This window comes from Buceros rhinoceros, unplaced genomic scaffold (genome assembly GCF_000710305.1).
Source record: "Buceros rhinoceros silvestris isolate BGI_N320 unplaced genomic scaffold, ASM71030v1 scaffold40724, whole genome shotgun sequence".
Classification (NCBI taxonomy): Eukaryota; Metazoa; Chordata; class Aves; order Bucerotiformes; family Bucerotidae; genus Buceros; species Buceros rhinoceros.
This window is the reverse complement of record NW_010409619.1, coordinates 8919-25821: the sequence shown is the minus strand read 5'-3', so window position 1 is coordinate 25821 and position 16903 is coordinate 8919. Positions and strand designations below refer to the sequence as shown.

Below are 16903 nucleotides of genomic sequence, written 5' to 3'. Positions count from 1 at the left end.
CAAGAACAGATAAGCCTTCCTTCTGAGTTTGTCCCTTCAGACCCAGAGAAATCATAGCCATTGCAGTGGAAATGCCAACAGGAGCCATGAGAATATTATCTGAAGAGTTGGCCTTGTCTGCCACACTGCGGTAAAGGTTGAAGCCAAAGTTTGCGTTGAGAATATTGAGGCGCTGGATTCTGGTTTTGCCTTGGAATAGTTCAAGAATATTTCCTTGCTGAATTTCAGAAACCATGTATGGGCCAGCATCGATAATGTCACTGTAGTCATCTTCACTCAGTATCCTCTCGAGATCTAGATAGTCTTCTTCCTCCTCCTCTTCATGAATCAAGTCATTAGTGATAGTGTTTTCTCTGTGGAACTCCGGTGGTAGGTTTGGCATGTCATAGGTCCCGTTTTCATGTGGCTGTGACTCTTTAAGGCTTTCAAAATGCTCAGTGAAGTCCTTGACTCCACATTTGGTGGAGGTTATGATGAGAGCAAGGGCAAGCAAATGAAATAGGAACTTCATTCTGACAAGTCAAAACCTGGAAAACAACGTAACACAGTTGAGAGAGGATAAGGTAATTGAAATTTAGTTATCTATTCCCTAATTCTGGGGCCACACTGAATTCTGTCATAGCAGAAGATCTATAGTTACCTTATTTGACATTGTTTTTCTTTAGTAGAACAGAACTTAATTAGATGGATAAATCTGTTTTACTGGTAATCGGCTTTGCTTACCTTGTGCCTCCAGCCTGCCAAAGAACTGGTTGACCTCCTGCCATGGAAATTGTCGTTATTGGCACGTTTCAGCAGTAACAAATTCATTACCTGAAGTACGTGGGACCCTTTATTTATAACCCTGTAATGCTTCACGTGTGTACTAACGGTGTTACTACTGTGTGCTAAAAAGACAATGTGAAGATAAGTTCGAAGGTTCGAGCTTGGTAGGAGGAGGGACTAGGCACCCACTTAAAGAGCATACCAGAAGGCTGAGACGTACTGAAGAATTTGAAAAACAGACTTTCTGTAGCTACAACAACACATGGGAGTTTTAGGGGAGTATTTTTGGAAGAGCAAAGCTGAACTTTGGTGGAATAAAGGAGATCTAGGGATTTAGCAACAAACTTGGAGAAGGATGTGTGTTTGCACTGTGCTGTTAAACGAAAAGCCTTGCTATGGTGTTGATTAGAATGTTTTCAAAATAGTCCAAAGAGCTGTTCTGTAGAAATAAAATATATACGCATACCTGTGCGTCTGTGAATAAAACTAGTGACTGAAAGAAAGTATTTTCAGATACACTGTAGCAGAACTGAAGTAACTGAACTAACAATTTAATTTTCAGAACTCTCCCCCTGAACAAATTAGCCTGAAATCCTAAAATTATTTAAGGTTATTATCCCATGCAAAAAATGAGTTCTTTTGCAACAAGGAAGGTGTTTTTAAAATGGTTTTTACACTGTGACTGAACAGCTCAAGTCAGTCCTTTTCATATTGTTTCTTCTTAAATTCGTGAGGTTTTCCCCGCCCCCAGAAGTCGGGCCCTTTGCGCTGAGAAACTCTGTCCAGTAACCACTGAAAAGTGTTTTCAGCTTTTTGGCATAGAAACATTTGCTGTCTATAGTTCCCAACTTTACATTCTTGTCTTCACCAGCGTTCAGTTACTGCTTAGCTGCACTTACACAAGCAAAACATCCCCCCGCTCTGCAATAGAGATGTCTGTGGTCAGATCTACCGAAAATAACAGAAGATGTAGATGAAGCTTACCTTTAAGCCACTGTGCGGAAAGGATGTGTTGAGTAGCTCAAGTAAGGGGAATGGTAGCGTTTAAATCTGAACTTTGACGCTAGTTTTTTTGTGTATCTCCCAAAGTAAACAGTCTCTAAACCAAACAGAGCTAATCTTACTTCGTCAGCCAAAATCCCTCCCTTGCCTAGTGATCTCTGCTGAATTGTATGTTGTTTGTTGAACTACTTTTATAGCTCTGCAGGTACTTGTTCACTTTTGAGGAGGATCTTTGAGCAAAAATTGGTGTGTATGTAGTTTCAAAGTCAAGCACACACATAAACGTGGCTGTGAATGGCTGGTAAAAGCCACGTCACTGCTATTTTGTGCTGAAATGGGGGGACATCTTACTGCAAATATGGTTGAGGCTGCTGTGGTCAGACTTCTTCAGTCTGTGTTATATTGGTGTAAACATTTGCATTGCACAAGCAACTTTTAACCATAGTGCAAATCACCAGTTTAAACCTGGATTAATTTTACTATAATAGAGGGATTTTTTCTCATAATTTACAAATATATCCAAAGTTGGCTTTGTAGAGGGTTTCACTGAAATTCTGCTTAGCTTTCATACCTCAAGGGAATTACTCTAGTTAGAGAAAACTTCAAGCTAGATTAGAGTCTTACAGTTTCTTAAAGCTTACAGTAATGACACACAATCCTGAATAAAGCTTGCAGTTTAACGTCCATTTCTTTTACTTTTTGAACACTGCCTGTGCTTCTGACACTTTTGGGGGTAACACGTGATAAGCTTTGTTATATAAAATGATCTAACATTGCATATCGTGTTGGCTGGGAGTATAAACTGTACTCCTCCAGTGGTACCAGCTGTTCGTGTAAAAAGTATTAGAGGATTTTAATAAATGTCTTGAAAATGGTGCTCTTTTCCTGGCTTGTTTAGATAGTAAATTCTCCAGGACTGATGTCATCGTGCGCGTGGGCGCGAACAATGAAAGATCCCCGATTGGTGCCTCAGTGTATTTTTACAAAGCCAATAAACAATAGAGACCAGAAGTATATTTGACTAATATTTATTTGGTTTTGATTTCCTTCGCACTGAAGCAAAGCTGCACGCCATTGTGTTCCACGCAGATTAAAGGACCATGTGGTCTCCTCCGCTCTGCGGTTGATAATATTCTATTGTTACGTACTCTCTTCAGAGGTTACTGCATCAGCATGGTGTTATTCCTGTGTAAAACAAAGGAAGTTCTTACTTCAGGTGTCTCCAACGTCAGCATTTCAGATATTCTAACAAGATCTAATTTTCTTCAACAGGACAATGGTAATGCGAGAGTCGTTTTCATAGGTGACAAAGAATATTGCCTTTGTAAGTCATAGTAAAGAAGGTTCTTTCATTGATTACTGAGCATGGAATTAAGTTATTGTAAATATCACCATTTTCTGCTGTTAATTTTTATTTCTTTGGTAGCTCACTAGGCGCTTGCCACCAATCAAGGAGGCCAAGCCCAGACTGCAGAAGCTGTTCCGTGACTTCTGGTTGTATTCAGTGCTGATGGGATTTGCTGTGGAAGGATCAGGTAGGGTAAATCCTGAGAGTGTAACATTGCTGCTCACATTTAAACTCTTGATCAATCTAAGTGTAGCTACAAACTGTTCACAGTAGGCTGAGGAAAAATTAGAGGTGTAAAGACACTACAAAGCAGACAGCTTACGTGACAGTTCTCTAGTAGGATTTCTTTACATCTTTACTCTGTTTTGCTGTGAGATTGAGCACAGTACAACTTGGTTTTGTACTTAGGTTTTCTTTTTCGAAGCTAATACAACAGCTAGCCTTAGTTAAGTAAGTGTGAGTTTTGATAGCTAAGCTCCTGACATGGAAAATCAGACATCTGGGGTGCAATGGTAATCAGATGGAAACTTCTTACCCACTGAGAAACTGCACTTGGAATTACCTAATCATGATTTTTATCTTTGGAACATGAATCACTTGTGCTGTTTGTGCTTAAGTGTGTGGAAAAAATTGCCCTAGGACGTAGTACAGGGTTTGATAATGCTAGTTGGCTTCGTGAATCTTAATATCGTTTTCCTCCCCCACCCCACTTTCCTCTTTATACTTGTGCTCCAGGTCTCTGGCCAGAGGAGTGGTATGAAGGGGTATGTGAAATTGCCACCAAGTCTCCATTACTCACATTTCCCAGCAAAGAGCCACTTCGTTCTGTTCTTCAGTACAATTCTGCCATGAAGAACGATACTGTGACTTCTGTAAGAATTAAGTTCTATTCTCCTTCCATAATGTCTGTCAGAGATAAATGATAAGGTAACCATGATTTGTTGAAATAGCACAACACGCACTCCACCTGCCTCCTATGAGTGACATCCAGCTTTTTTATGCTACTCGTATGACAACGCTGTTTATAAATGACTTGGGTTTGTTTTTACTGAGTGCTAATACAAGCATTCAGGGAGGTAGCTACACTGTTTTGATAGGTGTAGAAACCAGGACTTTGTGGAGATTGAAGCCTTTTAGTAGCTTTTTCATCCATTTTATATCAGACAGACAAAACTTTCACTGTTTAAAAAACCATAACAATAAACTTTGGAAGGAAACAACTCAGATTTTCAAAGAAATGTTAAGTAGGTTTTTTCCCTTTTTATCCTCTGGTTTGGTACTGGTGTATTTCTCTCTCCCTGGTGCTTTCAGGATAGGTTTTACCTGAGGACTGTTTGTGGTAGCAGTGTAAAGTGGATTGAAGAGTTGTTATTAAGTGTCTTTGGCTCCCAAACAATACAGAAATCTCCATTGTGCCTAGATCTTTAGGTCCATGACATCTAAGAGTGGCACAACAGACACATGAAGTTTAAGAAGCTGGACAAGGTTGATGTTTCATCAAAATTACATGCATTTAATGTAGGAATTGTATTTCTTCATTGGTGTAACTTGGAAACTGGTAGTTATTGCAGCAGGGAGCTTGACTCCGGTATTTAGTTCTGTTGTTCTGTTTAATTCTGTATTTGAAAAATCGTGACTTGCTGAGTCAGAGCATCTTAGTCTGCAGTCAGAGGCATCCTGGCATTTTTTTTTGCTAACGTTAAAAAGTAAAAAGAGTAGTAGCTGAAAGCTAATGTGTTCAGTACACAGACTAATATAGTGCTCCTGCTTCAGATAACTTCATGTATTCATCTCTAGGCTGAATTAAATGAATTACGGAGTACCATAATAAATCTCTTGGATCCTCCTCCAGAAGTGTCAGCATTGATCAATAAGTTGGACTTTGCCATGTCAACCTATCTCCTGTCTGTTTACCGCCTAGAGTATATGAGGTATATGTATTTATGTCATTTTTTCACTGATAAATAAACAAAATATTAAAAACCGTGTATGTTCAAGTCAGAATTGCGAGACACTAAGATAAATGAGAATCAGTATTTCGAGTCCCATTAGCTCATAGAAGATGAGCTATTTATTTATTGAAGATTCAGAGACTGGGAATTCATCTATGCAAAAATGCCTTTAGTGTGGATAAAAAGGATGGAATAATATAGTAGGGTTGCAAAAATGGGATCTCTTGTGTATAGGAACTAACAGAAGATGGACAAAAGGGTTCTCTAAAGGAACGTCTTCTAAGCGTAATGTATCCTCTGCACGTTCTTATGCTTGCAGCTCCAAAGGACAGCGTAGACAGTTGCCAATTTTGTGAGACCAATGTAACGTACTATATTGAGAAAATTTTTTTGTAGTATACTTTTTTCCCCTCAGTAGTGTGTATTAGGTTGTACTAATGAAACATACAGAATTTTTTTTTTAGTTCCTTTAAAAGTGTGTTTATTACTGCTATTCAAAGAGGTGTGTAACTGAAAGCTGAGGTAGAGGTCTAGCAGTCAGCAAAATAGGAAGAAACTTCTCCATCACATTTTTACTTTGACAATAACGAACAGGGACGACCATTTCCAGAAACATCTTGGCTGTATTTAGGAGCAATTTAATAAGTGGTATTTTCATCATAGGCCAATTCAACAGATGCAAAGCCTATAGAAATGCCAAAGATTGTACCGCATTTGTATGACTGTGGTAATTGTGTAAGTGCCTCATCAACGGGTTTCTGTCGCCTGAGGTGTGAAAGTTACTCTCTCAGTGACAAAGAAGCATTTTGTGATTTGAGCGCTGTTAGTTGAATGTAGAAACAAATAGCATCATCCCACTTACTAGAGACTTAAAATTATCATGAAATTAACAATTACCGTGTGTGTGTGGTGTGTACTGTGATGTTAAAGTACATGGAATTGTGTTGAATACATTTAAAAGAAAAGAAAAAGAAAAAACCAAGAAAAAGCCCAAAACAACCCAACCTACACAACTCTTCTTCTCCTAGGGTGTTGCGTTCAACGGACCAGGATCGCTTCCAAGTCATGTTTTGCTATTTTGAGGATAAAGCAATTCAGAAAGACAAGTCTGGTAAGATGACCTGCTTGGGTATCTTGCAGCTTGAGATACTAAGAAGTTATCTCCAGGCATGCAAAACTAAATCAAAGCAAGCAACTATTTAACAAAATTAATTATGTTCTCTAGATTACTGTTGCTTCATTCTTGCTGAGAATGCTGGTTTTGTTTGGAAACAGCTTGGTTCAGTGTTGGCTAAGTAACCATAAACACTTTTAACTGTTAAACGTGGTTTATAAAGCAGATGTAGTTCTGATAATCAAATGTGCCACTTCTCTCGATTCCTCAGGCATGATGCAGTGTGTGATAGCTGTGGCTGATAAGGTGTTTGAAGCTTTCCTGACAATGATGGCTGATAAAGTAGGTTAAGTGGAAACAGAAATTTTAAATTTGTATAAAAGTTCTCATTTTAGTTTATGAAAGTGTGCTTGTCTTTTACCTTAAGAGCTTGTTCTTCTCTTTGGTGTGTTTTTTAGCCCAAAACGAAGGAGAACGAAGAAGAGCTGGAGAGACATGCTCAGTTCTTGCTGGTGAATTTTAACCACATTCACAAGAGGATCAGGAGAGTTGCAGATAAATACTTATCTGGTCTGGTAGACAAGTGAGTGTAGATTTCATTGTCCTGTTCTCTTTTCACATTAACTGTTCAGTGTTTACTTAACACAGTCAATGATGACAGTCAAGTGAATTCCTTGGCTGATACTTCTGCTGAAACACCTCCTTGAAAAATAACATTCAGTCGTACTTTTAACCTGGGCTCTGAAACTCCTGCTTAAAATGTTTGTGTCTGTTTAGTATTCCCATGGGTGGAGCAGAGCAAGGTGCCATGAAGTAATGCAATCTCCACCTAGCTCTACTCAGCTTGCTCTTGGAGAGCCTCTGACTCTGCTGAGCCAAGCTGTTGGGAGCCTTAATGTCGAGGATGAGCTTATCTACTGAGGTATATAGGTAGCTCTTTGCGCAGCTCTATTTCTTGATAAAATAATTGCCTTCCTCAACTCTCCATGGTGATTGTGTTTCTGAATTCCATCTTGCTCTAGATTTCCTCACTTGCTGTGGAGTGGAACCGTGCTGAAGACTATGCTAGATATTCTGCAGACACTGTCGCTGTCTCTCAGTGCAGTAAGTTCCTCTTTTGGAAATGCTATTAGGAAAATAAAATGTATGCTTCCATTTTTCTTTCTATTTTGTAGAATTTTACATTTATTTGACACTTACTTGGGTTCTAGTATGTTTTTGCATTCATTAGTAAGAGTGATAGAATATTAATTCTATTTTTTGTGAAATAAGGTGTGCATCTGTACCCCTATTTCATAGGCAGTAAAGCTAATGCTAGAAAGTTGTTGCCAGCTGTGGTCCAGAAAGTCAAATCTAGCATCAAGACTAGAACACAGGATTACCCATTATGGGTCGTATCTGTTGAACCGTCTCATTTGAAATTAAATGCTGGGTTTTTTGGTTTATGATCTTTTTATGCATTATGGTTGTCATATTATACTTTTCCCAGTGTACGCATGTGTATCCATATTCCTTGGATTTACTAAATATTCCTATTTTTTTAAGATGGAAATGCTTTACAGAATTTTATTTCTGTACCAAATGTTGAGGATTTTTAAAATTATTAATACTGGAAACCAAACTGGAATAAAAACCGTTTCTTAGAGCTGTTCGGATTGACTTTGAGAGCAAGTATTAGCAAAAAGGTTTGGTAAATCAGACTTCTTGTTTGAGGAGAGTGCTACCTGTGGTGTTGGAAGTTAAGTGGTGGTGAATTTTATCTCTTTGAAAATTGGTAATTGTTTTCGTTTAGGACATTCACAAGGATCAGCCATACTATGACATTCCTGATGCTCCCTATAGGATAACTGTCCCTGACACACATGAAGCCAGAGAGGTAGGCGGTCCTCCTTGGTCTGTCAGACAACAAAATAATGCCTGATTATTTTATGCTAAGGAGATAAATTAGTGAGCCACTCTGAAAGTTCCTTTTTTTTTTTTTAATACTCCTCTAGATAAGGTTCTTCTAATACAATATGATACTTGGTATTAAGGTTTTTCTGAATCTTACAGTTTTACTTGACTCAAACTGTGACAGTTTGTTGCCTACCAAGGGTACATTTAATTGTTTCTGAAAATTTTAACTGTATCCTGTTGCTGCAACCTGTCTTACTCTCTGTGTTTCTTATTAGACCATTGAAGCTAGAGCCTCTTACGAAATGTCCTGTGTTTTACTGATTATATTGGTGCGTTCTGTTTCTAGAGCATAGTCAAGGATTTTGCTGCACGCTGTGGGATGATTCTGCAAGAAGCGATGAAATGGGCTCCCTCAGTTACAAAATCTCATCTACAGGTAACGAGTCTGCTTCTGTGAAAGAATTTGATCTTCCAGATGAGAATTTAAGTATGTAATGTTTTTGATTTTTCAGACTACCCAAGCGTCATTTTTAATTTTTCTGTTGCTCTAAGATTTCCTTTATAGCATTGACAGAGCATAATTAGATTTTTTGATTTTATGTGACTTTTGATGTAGTCTGACCTCTGTATCTTGACAGTAACAGGTTTGTAAAGGGTAGATCATCCTGGATTTACTTCACAAGTCAGAATTTGGTATAATAGAATCATCTGCCTAGCAAAGTTTGTTTGATGCTGGTGCATTAGCTGAAAATATCAGCTGGACTGAAATATGTGATTAGGATGTAAAACTTGTTTCTTGTTTCCCTCGTGGGAGGATGTTTTTTTCTGTTTGTCTTAATTTTTTTTAAAATATGAAGAAACTCTGCTAATATATGAGAACACTGGAGGTTACAGACTTTAACTTGAGCGTGGGTGTAGTAAATGTGTAGCAGAATTCAGCAGAAAGCCATCACAAGGCCTCAGGCAAAGACTACAAAAGATTATTTGTCATGTACTAATGAAAGCAATAAAACACTTTTTATTGCTTTCTGTAAACAGAAAGTCTCACTATAGTAAAATGTTAATCCTTGGTGTGCAGTTGAAAAACTAGGTAGTCCAGGTTGGACAGGTGATCTAGAGGAGCCTAACTTAGTGCTGATAACAGGATTTCTGGGGAGGTTCAGGGTCTCGGACACTGCAACTCTGCCTTAAGTTTGTATTTCCTTCTCTAAAAAAAAAAACCTCAAGGGATTTTATGTAAAAGGATAAGTTGTTATAGTCCCTTCTTCCATGGAGTCCAAAGCATTTCCTTTCGTAAGGTTCTTTTTGTGAAAAGTCATTCTTTTAAAAGAATGTCTTGGTCACTTAACCCTTTTACAAAATGGAACAAGTATTACCCATTACAAATGGAGGAAGACGTACAAAGTTTCTTATTGCCAGGGGAGCAACGCCTGAAACCGAGTAGAGACAGTATGTATTGTCAGGTATGTGCGTAGCGAAGTTCTCTGGTAGTTTGCAATGACACAATGCTTGCTTATGAGCTGCCTTGTTTTGAGCAACACAGTTTTCCAACAAACGCTTTCTGGTATGTACGTTTTGTGTTCTTGTTTTTGTCAGGAATACCTAAACAAACATCAGAACTGGGTATCGGGATTGTCCCAGCACACAGGACTGGCTATGGCTACAGAAAGCGTTTTGCACTTTGCAGGCTACAACAGACAGAACACCACTCTGGGCGTGAGTATGGGCACAGTTCTTGTTTGTTTGTGCAGCAGTATAGCTGTCCTCTTAATTTCACGACATTCAGTCTAGCCACGAAATACAGATTTTCTACATCTCCTTTATTCTTTCCATCTCAAATCAAGGTAACTTCCAATCGTGGTGTACCATAGAATACTGAAGCGTAAGATGGTAACAAGCAAGAAAATAAATAAAAATATCTAATGCTGTTTAAGAGTTTTCTATAAATGATTTTTAACGATTTGAAAGTAGTATCTTTGTGTAACACTGAACTGAGCTCCTTTCTCAAATAGTAACGTGGGTTAATGTTGGGTGACACCTATTTGCTCTGAGTTTTACAAAGATTCACTCCAAACGTGCTTTTGCACTGAACGTTTCATGCAGTTGTATGCAGCGTTTTATATTTTCCTTTTTTCTCATTTGCGGCTGTAATTTCTGATCTCCTGGAGAAACGTCTGGTAGAATCTGTTGTATCCTCAGCCAGTTTGTTTTCTAGCAGCAGCTCTGAAACTTCCTCCGTGCCCAGTTTAGCAGGATTTCCTTCTGGTTCTCTGTTACAGTTGTCCTCCTAGACAGCACTAGTCACTAAGCGTAAATGGGATAAAGAGCTCCCAGGACTTGGGAGTGCAGTCATGTAGTTCCCTAAAGGGGCAAGGTGAAAAAACTTGATAGAATAAAGACTATGCTGGAAGAAATTAGAAACTTTACAACGGAAAGGAAAGAAGAGAAAGAGCTTTCTCATTTTCTTAATATGTTAATGGTACTTGTTTTGATTAGGGCCCTCCTGCATGTCAGCCAAGTGACAAAAGCTCTTTCAGAAAGCTTTCAGATTGCTAGCGTTTGTTTTTCCTCCTGCTTTATCCCCATGGACTGGACATTGCCAGCGCAAAGATGATAGTACACAAATTTTATATTCAAAACATGTAATAAGAATAGTTCTCACAATTTTATCCGTTTCTGAGCCAAGGTAGCCATTAGCAGGACTGGAGCAAAGCACTGAAGGGTGTTGAGTTTTTTGTGATTTTGCTGGCCTTGTATTTTAGTTTTAAAACCTCGATATAACAAATTAGTTTTACAGTGTAAAGTATAATTCTTTTCGTTTGTTTGTCTCTGAGTCACAAATCCCTGAGTGCTTCTGCAAAGGGATGTGTGGATTACTAATGTGCTTTTTAAAGACAGGAACAAAATACTCTCTCTGCATTACTGACAGTTCAGCAAGCTGTTGCATGAAGAAGGCAGAACCATGATCACATCTGCTCTTCTGTCTTCCTCTTTACCTGAAATGGGAGCAGCAGTCCCAAAGTTTCTATCCTTTTTATGCTTTTTTTTTGGTCTTTCAAAAAGTGTATGCAAATACATACATATTTCAAAGTGTGTACATGGAATTAATGCACATGTTCCTTGTTTCATTTTTATCAATCCAGGGGCTGTTATACCTGAGAGTCATTATACTGTTCTGTTTACTAACATAAAAAAGTTTAAACTTTAAACTCATGTGAATATATAAATAGGAAAAAAGACAAGTGGTTGGACATGAAGAGTATTAACAGCTGTATGTGGTCTGGTCATAGGCAACCCAGCTGACTGAAAGACCGACTTGCGTGAAGAAGGACTACTCCAACTTCATGGCTTCTCTTAACTTGCGCAATCGCTACGCGGGAGAGGTAAGTGCGGGATTTCTCCTGAGTGTGGAGTATCCACGAGTGCTGGCATGGCTTTTCAGGGAATAATGTCCCTTCCAACCTAAACTATTGTATGGTTCTATGTTATTTTAAGCACAGACTCTAAAGTTAAATTCCTTCAAAATAAAGGGTATAATTTTCCTAGGTTGTTAAACAGATCATTTTACTGTTGGTCTTGCAGAAAGTTCTTATGTTGTAGATAAAGCTAAAAATTTAGCAAAGTAGTGACAAAAGATGTCTCTGTTTGTCAAGTTCCTCATTCAGCATGTGACCAGTACCAAACTAGATTTCTAAAAATACTGTTCTCTGTTTTACAGGTTTCTGGAATGATTCAGTTCTCAAATGCTACAGGACGCACATCTGACCTGAATAAACTGATGGTCAAGGAGCTGAATGATGCTCTTGAATCAGGGCACACTGAATTCTACACCCAAGCCATGTTTAAGTTGACTGCGCTGCTAATAAGCAGCAAAGGTAATGAAAAACAAATGGAGTTCTGCCTTCTGGCTGTGAATGCCAAGAGTAATAAACTACAAAAACTATCCGTATACAAACCCAGTATGCATGAACTCGAAGCAAAACTGTCTTTTGCTTTTTTCAATGAGGCTTATATTGGGGAAAAGCCCCCTTAAAATTGGAAGCTACTTATTAGCAGTTCATTATTACATAGTGCACACACCAATTTCGTGCTGATGTGAAAAGCATTTATTTATTCTGCTGGAGAAATCTGAGTGAGTGTTTGTTTTCAGACTGTGATGCCCAGCTCCTTCATCATCTATGCTGGGGACCTCTGCGAATGTTCAATGAACATGGCATGGAAACTGCAATTGCTTGCTGGGAGTGGCTGCTTGCTGCCAAGAATGGAATAGAAGTGCCGGTAGGAAGCTATTTAAGAACTCTCTCTACCCCTGCAAGAGGGGAAGAGAGAAAGTTTTGAGAGATTCACAGCTATTTTGAATCTGTGTCAAGTAAGGATGTTAAATGCATTGTTAATCACTTTAGTCTGCCAGGAAATCTCTGTTCATGTATTGCTGAAGGTCTAAGATCCCTCACAAAGTAGACTGTGGGAAATGGATCTTTCTCAGCAGCAGAAATGATACAGCAAAGGAAATCTGTTAGGATCAAAACTGTGTGATTTACTTTGCTGCCAAGATGCTTGAGATGCTCATGAATCAGGTTCTAAACTACCACAATTTGTAGAAGAGTGTTTTAAAACAAGTAGAAATCAATGTGTCTGCTCATCAGGCAGGGCCTCTGGTATCTGCCGTTGCACCCTTCCGTAAAAATAGGCTTGCAAGTGTCCTAATCCTGTACCAGGCTAGACCAGCTGTGTTTTGTGAAGTGGGGATGAATCTAGTGGTAATAAAGCAACTCAGCATGGTGTAGTGGCAGCCCACACACAGCTGAGAAAGCTGCCTTTGGTCGTTGCTCCAGTCAGTGAGCACTGTTTCATTTGCCGGGGATGATCATCAATCTGTATTTACTTAGGTCAGTTTAGGTGCACGTTTCAGTGTTTAACTTCTTAAGCATCAGTTTCATTTTTTCTCTTACGTTTCTGAGCAATTTCTGTGTGTCTTGTTGAGGAGGTTGGGTAAGCAGCCATGGTTGCTAGGTATCTGTTCTGCTAGAGGATGCTGCTCCCTAGAGCGGGTTCGGCAAAAGTGAATTACATGCCATTTTTATGTTGTGTGCTTCATCACCTGTGTGTGCTCATGGGTCAAACTGCATCCTGCAGTACACGTGAACCTGGCGTATGCTTGTCCCTGCTACCCTTTAACAGAGCGGGAGGGTGGATGGCATCAGCTGATGTAACAGTTCAGTCTCCTCAAGAAAATACAGCGCTTCTCTGCTGTTGCCCTTAGTCTTTCTGTTACTAGCTGAACTTCTAGGGGAGTCTTTCTTCCCTTCGTAATTTACTATGTAAAAGAAGTATTTTCTTTCAGGTGGGACGTATAGACCTATCTCTGCCTCTCTGTTTAATGTTGTTGTGAATTTTAATTGATGTGTTAGATTTTTGTGTGCACTGCGGAGAAAGATTGTGCTTCCCGTACAAGAAGATGCTTTTGAAAGAGGAAGCACTACTATATTTCTTTTTGCAGTTCATGCGAGAAATGGCAGGAGCCTGGCAGATGACAGTGGAGCAGAAAGTTGGCCTGTTTTCTGCTGAGCAGAAAGAAGCAGATCCATTAGCAGCCTCAGAAGAGAGCCAGCCGAGGCCCTGTCCACCGGAGGTGACTCCACATTACATCTGGATAGAGGTGTGTATTTCCTATGAACATCCTGCATGCGGTGGTGTGCAGTGATGCTGTGATTAAGCTACTCAGCCCTATTTGTTCTCGTGATTCAGGAGGGGAATGGGGGTGAAGGTAGTAGCCCTTCTGCCTCAAAGCCAGGAGACATGCTGGTCTTAGATGAGCATAATTAAGGGGGAGAAAGGTGCTCGAAACAGAAAAGACTGGGGGGGGTTGTTGAAATGAAAAAAGGTCAAAGGAAGCACAGCATGTCTGTCTGTCTTTCTCAGTTTTTGGTGCAGAGATTTGAAATAGCCAAATACTGCAGTTCGGACCAAATAGAGATCTTCTCCAGCCTGCTCCAGCGGTCTCTTTCGTTGAACATTGGAGGGGCCAAAGGCAGTTTGAATCGGCATGTGGCAGCAATCGGACCCCGATTTAAGTGAGTAGGGGTTTGTTTTTTGGGGTTTTTTTTCCCTTGATGGAAGAAATAAGGTTATAGAGGAGTAGGAGGAAAAAAAAACCCAACACTAAGTGTGTAACATTGTCTTGGCTTCAAGTGGTGAAAGTGCCTTTAAAATCCTGGAATGTTGTGGAGTCTAACCTCTGTTTTCAAAACAGAAGTAGCTGACTTTAGCTTGGAAGTAATTTTTGGTGCTTTGGAAAACTTTATGGGATAATTTTGCAGAGCAAGTTGCCCATATCATGGATTCGGTCAGTGTATCAGTTGGGGATAATTTTGTTCCATCAGTCCTTGTCACTTCTTGTGACTTGAAAGATTCAGCTTTCTGTGGTTCAGTACGGTTCAGCTTTAGGAACAATCTGATGATAATGAAAATAGTTTGCTAAGAGCTCTGAAACAGAGACTTTTCGACAAGTTGAATGGAGTTACAGCTGTAGCTGTGGTTTGTTTGGTGTTGCGTTGCTCACCATTTTGAGAATGCCAAAATTTTCATTCTCTGATTATTGTTCTTATTAGGTTACTGACTCTGGGCTTGTCTTTGCTGCATGCTGATGTGGTTCCAAATGCAACTATTCGAAACGTTTTGAGAGAAAAGATTTATTCAACTGCCTTCGATTATTTCAGGTGCTTTTTTATTTGCAACTACTCACCAAAATCATGTGTGTGGTTTTTCTGAACCTTCCCTGATACTTCAGAGCAGCAGCCATCTTTCTCTTCTAGTGATTTAACTTCCTCCTTTCTCTTTTCGTGTATTTTAACAGAAACTTTTGCTTGTGCTTTTGTGTAGTTCGTAAACCATCTCAAAGAGGCTTAGATAAAAGTTCCAGATTTTATGTGTAGTTTATAAAGTAGTATCTTCAGGAATGTTTCTTTCTTTCCTTCCTTATTGAGGAGTTTATTCCTCAAAACTCTACGTAGATTTGTAAGATTTAAAGAATTCCTGTTACAGAGTGTGTGGCTGAAATAGTTTCACTGTTCTGAAAAAAACACCCACACTGAATCTGGTGATTGCAACGTTTGACATGGGCAGAACAGAAAATATTTGATAGGAAAGTCTGAATGTGAGGAGGTCAGTAAGTCATAATACTAAATTTCAAATGAATCCAAGATGCTGACACACTGCTGCTTAATTTTCAGTTTTAAAAGGAAATTTGTACTTTTTGTTCAGACAGAATAAAGCAATGAGGATAAAGTGTGGTGATACGTAGTCCCATCCCTGTAGATTCTGATCACAGTAAGAAATATTACTGGATTAGATTTGGTTTGGTTTTTTCTAATCGTTCAACTTCACATTATTTGTATGGTTTCTTTAAGTTGTCCCTCAAAGTTCCCTACACAAGGGGAAAAGAGGCTTCGTGAGGATATCAGCATCTTGATCAAGTTTTGGACAGCAATGTTTTCAGACAAGAAGTATCTGACAGCCAGCCAGCTCGTGCCGCCTGGTGAGTTCCTTTATGTGCCATTTCAAAACGTTGCTGCTTTGATTGGATTCTACATCAGATCCCTGCTCTGTTGTTAGATAATCAAGACACCAGGAGCAACCTGGATATCAATGTTGGATCTCGGCAACAGGCTACACAAGGATGGATAAATACTTACCCTTTGTCCAGTGGCATGTCAACCATATCTAAAAAATCAGGTATCTTTTTAACAGTAACCAACCGATTGCAGCCAACTTTATAGCATATGTTATATGCAGATACCACTTAAAGTAGATATTTACCTTTAGTATTGGGCTCTTGTTCTTCTGGTAGGTTATTTAATTACCAGTGCCAGACTTTGGAGAGGGGGTGAGGAAATTCTCACTGGTAGCAAGCAGCAAAGTTTTGAAATTGCCTGGGTTTTTTGATAGAATGTTCAGCCCTGTAGTGCAGAAGAAATAACACCAGAGGTGAAGAGGTGTTGAAGTCCTTTGCTTTGTTTATGCAAACGTGCCCCTAGTGCTTTTTGGGAGCAGCACAGTGACGTTAGATTGTGGGCTGTGGTTTTGTACATTTGTAAACTATGTGCTTTTTCTTTTTCGTGGGCTGTTGTGGTTCTAAAGAGAGTGCAGTACTGCCTTAATTGATATCCCTGTAGCCTGTTGCCCTCTGTATGTTCTGAGGGCAACTGTATGATGAGTAGCTGCTGTACTGACTTTCTGAAGTCACTGATTTAAACTGGCAAGCGTCTTATGGTTATTCAGTTCTTAGGTATTAGTGTTGCTGGGTGTGGACAGTTTGAAAGCACCATTCAACATACTGAACAAAAGCCACTGAAAACTTTTTTATCCTTTTCTCAAGGAATGTCGAAGAAGACTAACAGAGGTACGCAACTACACAAGTACTACATGAAGCGAAGAACGTTACTGCTGTCATTGCTGGTGGGTCACCAAAAGAATGGGGAAACCGCATGAAATCTAAGACCCTGTTGTTGGTGCAGGATACATAAACTAAAGTATGAAATTGTGAGTGTTTTTAATTCTTCCGGAAAGCACTTTTCTTTTTTCTGTTTCCCTCAGGCTACTGAGATTGAACGCTTAATCACATGGTACAATCCACTGTCTTCCCCTGAGCTAGAGCTGGATCAAACTGGAGAGAGCAGTGTAGCAAACTGGAGGTCTAAGTACATCAGTCTCAGTGAGAAGCAATGGAAAGATAATGTAAATCTGGCTTGGAGCATTTCTCCTCACCTCGCTGTACAGCTACCTACCAGGTGAGATATTTCAAAAGAAGGAACTGATGTAATTCCT

The 16903-nt window shown here is 39.4% G+C and overlaps 2 protein-coding genes across 2 annotated transcripts in view; one reads left to right on the top strand and one right to left on the bottom strand.

Moving 5' to 3' along the window:
* The window catches only part of SERPIND1 (serpin peptidase inhibitor, clade D (heparin cofactor), member 1), a 6567-nt gene extending 6054 nt beyond the window's left edge, over nt 1–513 (bottom strand). Inside the window, exon 1 of the mRNA XM_010135289.1 lies at nt 16–513. Within this exon, the coding sequence (XP_010133591.1) occupies nt 16–511 (496 nt within the window). The 5' untranslated portion in view covers nt 512–513. The remainder of the gene's footprint in view (nt 1–15) is intronic.
* The window catches only part of PI4KA (phosphatidylinositol 4-kinase, catalytic, alpha), a gene marked incomplete at both ends in the record, with an annotated part of 46217 nt that overhangs the window by 20460 nt on the left and 8854 nt on the right, over nt 1–16903 (top strand). The window contains 20 exons of the mRNA XM_010135290.1: nt 3194–3302; nt 3851–3987; nt 4913–5046; nt 6096–6178; nt 6453–6523; nt 6640–6764; nt 7204–7285; nt 7974–8057; nt 8424–8513; nt 9674–9793; nt 11368–11460; nt 11796–11952; nt 12228–12355; nt 13578–13736; nt 14000–14151; nt 14689–14796; nt 15487–15614; nt 15692–15811; nt 16455–16534; nt 16673–16866. Coding sequence (XP_010133592.1) covers nt 3194–3302; nt 3851–3987; nt 4913–5046; nt 6096–6178; nt 6453–6523; nt 6640–6764; nt 7204–7285; nt 7974–8057; nt 8424–8513; nt 9674–9793; nt 11368–11460; nt 11796–11952; nt 12228–12355; nt 13578–13736; nt 14000–14151; nt 14689–14796; nt 15487–15614; nt 15692–15811; nt 16455–16534; nt 16673–16866 — 2354 coding nt within the window. The remainder of the gene's footprint in view (nt 1–3193; nt 3303–3850; nt 3988–4912; nt 5047–6095; nt 6179–6452; nt 6524–6639; nt 6765–7203; nt 7286–7973; nt 8058–8423; nt 8514–9673; nt 9794–11367; nt 11461–11795; nt 11953–12227; nt 12356–13577; nt 13737–13999; nt 14152–14688; nt 14797–15486; nt 15615–15691; nt 15812–16454; nt 16535–16672; nt 16867–16903) is intronic.